The sequence below is a fragment of the Gekko japonicus genome, unplaced genomic scaffold, assembly GCF_001447785.1.
Source record: "Gekko japonicus isolate JY-2015 unplaced genomic scaffold, Gekko_japonicus_V1.1 scaffold182, whole genome shotgun sequence".
Taxonomy (NCBI): Eukaryota; Metazoa; Chordata; class Lepidosauria; order Squamata; family Gekkonidae; genus Gekko; species Gekko japonicus.
The window spans coordinates 1,444,813-1,446,523 of record NW_015173128.1 but is presented as its reverse complement, the minus strand read 5'-3'; the positions used below and the strand labels follow the sequence as shown (position 1 = coordinate 1,446,523).

Sequence of the window (1,711 nt, the reverse complement as noted above, 5' to 3'; positions counted from 1 at the left end):
CCTGCCCTATTCTCCCCCCCCACAGCACCTGGCATTCAGGGGTACACTACCGCTGACCACGGAGGTTCCATTTAGCCATTGATGGACCTTTCCACGACGAATGGGCCCAATTGTCTTTCACTGCCATCTGAACTCACGGCCATCCCTGTTTCCCGTGGCAGAGAGCTCTAGAAGCCAGTGATGCCATTGCACACATTTTTGGTTAGATGTGTCTGTTTCATTTCTCTCTCTCTCTGTCACTCCCGAGTGCACCCCGAGACTATTCAAGAGAAGTTGCCAAGTAAATCAACCGAGAGAAAGAGCCTGGTCTAGGTTTATTCTTTAAACTCAGTGGTGGGAAACCGGGCCCTGAAGCTGCCGTCTCAAAGTGCAGAAGACGCCAGTGCAGCTGTTGGATTGCATCCAGTTTTGCTTTTTAAAATAGCTCGGCTTAATTCATCTGTGGGCTTGCAGCCAGCAGTTTCATTGCTTATTTTATATCAGGATCTGTACTTCAGCTGCTTTCACCTTAGCAGCGTCTGGTCACTCCCTGGCTCTTTGCATTTTCCTTCCTCGTCCAAGCCTGTTCTTACGGATGCCTGCTTCCCCTGCTCCCTCCTTTCTTTGGCTTCCTGTCTGCCTTGTCCCTCTATAGAGTCAGAGCAGCTCCACCAATAGCTGCGTGAGATCCCTCTGTGACATGCAGTCGGGTGAGCCAATCACTGCCAGAAGCTTCATCACCACTGCCAGCCCCAAAGTACCTTACCGTCCAGATCAGTTGAGTTTATAAAGTGCGGTTTCACTGCCTGACCCCTTGCCGGGTTCTTCAGTCCAGCTTTTAAAATGTAAACTTTCTTCCAGAATCTACACCATGGATTCAAAGCCTTCCCTGCTGTACCCTACGGGGCCTCTGCTAGTGTCCTCCACCATCAAGCAAGGGCAGCTGGACCTGCAGCAGCTTCAGCATCGGGCTGCCGTAATTCCACCCATGGTACGTTCTTAGGGGGAGCGGGTACCCCACTCATCTCTGGGATTGCATAGCAGTGCTGTTAACAGGCCTCATCGGGGATCCGCAACACCTGAGAGCTCAAGGGAGCCCTCTGTTTCTGCAAGCCAACAGGTGTTTTTAACAAGCCTTGCAACATTGGAGCACCCAAGGGCTGCACTAGCCAAAGACCTTTCTCTCTCGCTGTTTGGCTGAATTTATCTCATGGGATAGTTATGTTGGTGCTTTGGGCTCCTTACAGGAAGGGTGGGTGAATCTGAAATAGTTCAGCAGAACAAGGTTTGAGTCCATTGGCACCTTTAAGACCAACAAAGTTTTATTCTGCGTATGAGCTTTTGTATGCATGCATGCATGCATACAAAAGCTCATACGCAGAATAAAACTTTGTTGGTCTTCAAGGTGCCACTGGACTCAAACTTTGTTCAGCAGCTTCAGACCAGCACAGCTACCCACCCGACTCTATAATTCAGCAGAGTTTATGCTGGAGTTGGGCGCCAGGAGACCGTTGAGGGAGGCTGATGGTGCAGATATCTAGAAGGGCTTGGAAAGTGGCAGTGGCATTTGCCAGGAAGCAAACCGAGGGCCGCTCAGAGCTGAGAGAGAGAAGGCTGGATGCCCAGTTTTAGGGATCCTGTTTCACAGCGTTCGGGGCAGGTGAGCTCACCAGTGACCTCGGCGAAACCTCTTCTGCATCCTCTGCGTAGGCTGGGGAGTCAAACAGCAGGA

General features: G+C 51.1%; 1 protein-coding gene across 9 annotated transcripts in view; it reads left to right on the top strand.

The window, feature by feature from the left end:
• NCOR1 (nuclear receptor corepressor 1) overlaps positions 1-1,711 on the top strand; it is a 160,187-nt gene that overhangs the window by 99,027 nt on the left and 59,449 nt on the right. For all 9 annotated transcript variants that reach the window (XM_015422051.1, XM_015422057.1, XM_015422055.1 and 6 more), the window contains one exon: positions 841-970. In XM_015422051.1, the coding sequence (XP_015277537.1) occupies positions 841-970 (130 nt within the window). The remainder of the gene's footprint in view (positions 1-840; positions 971-1,711) is intronic.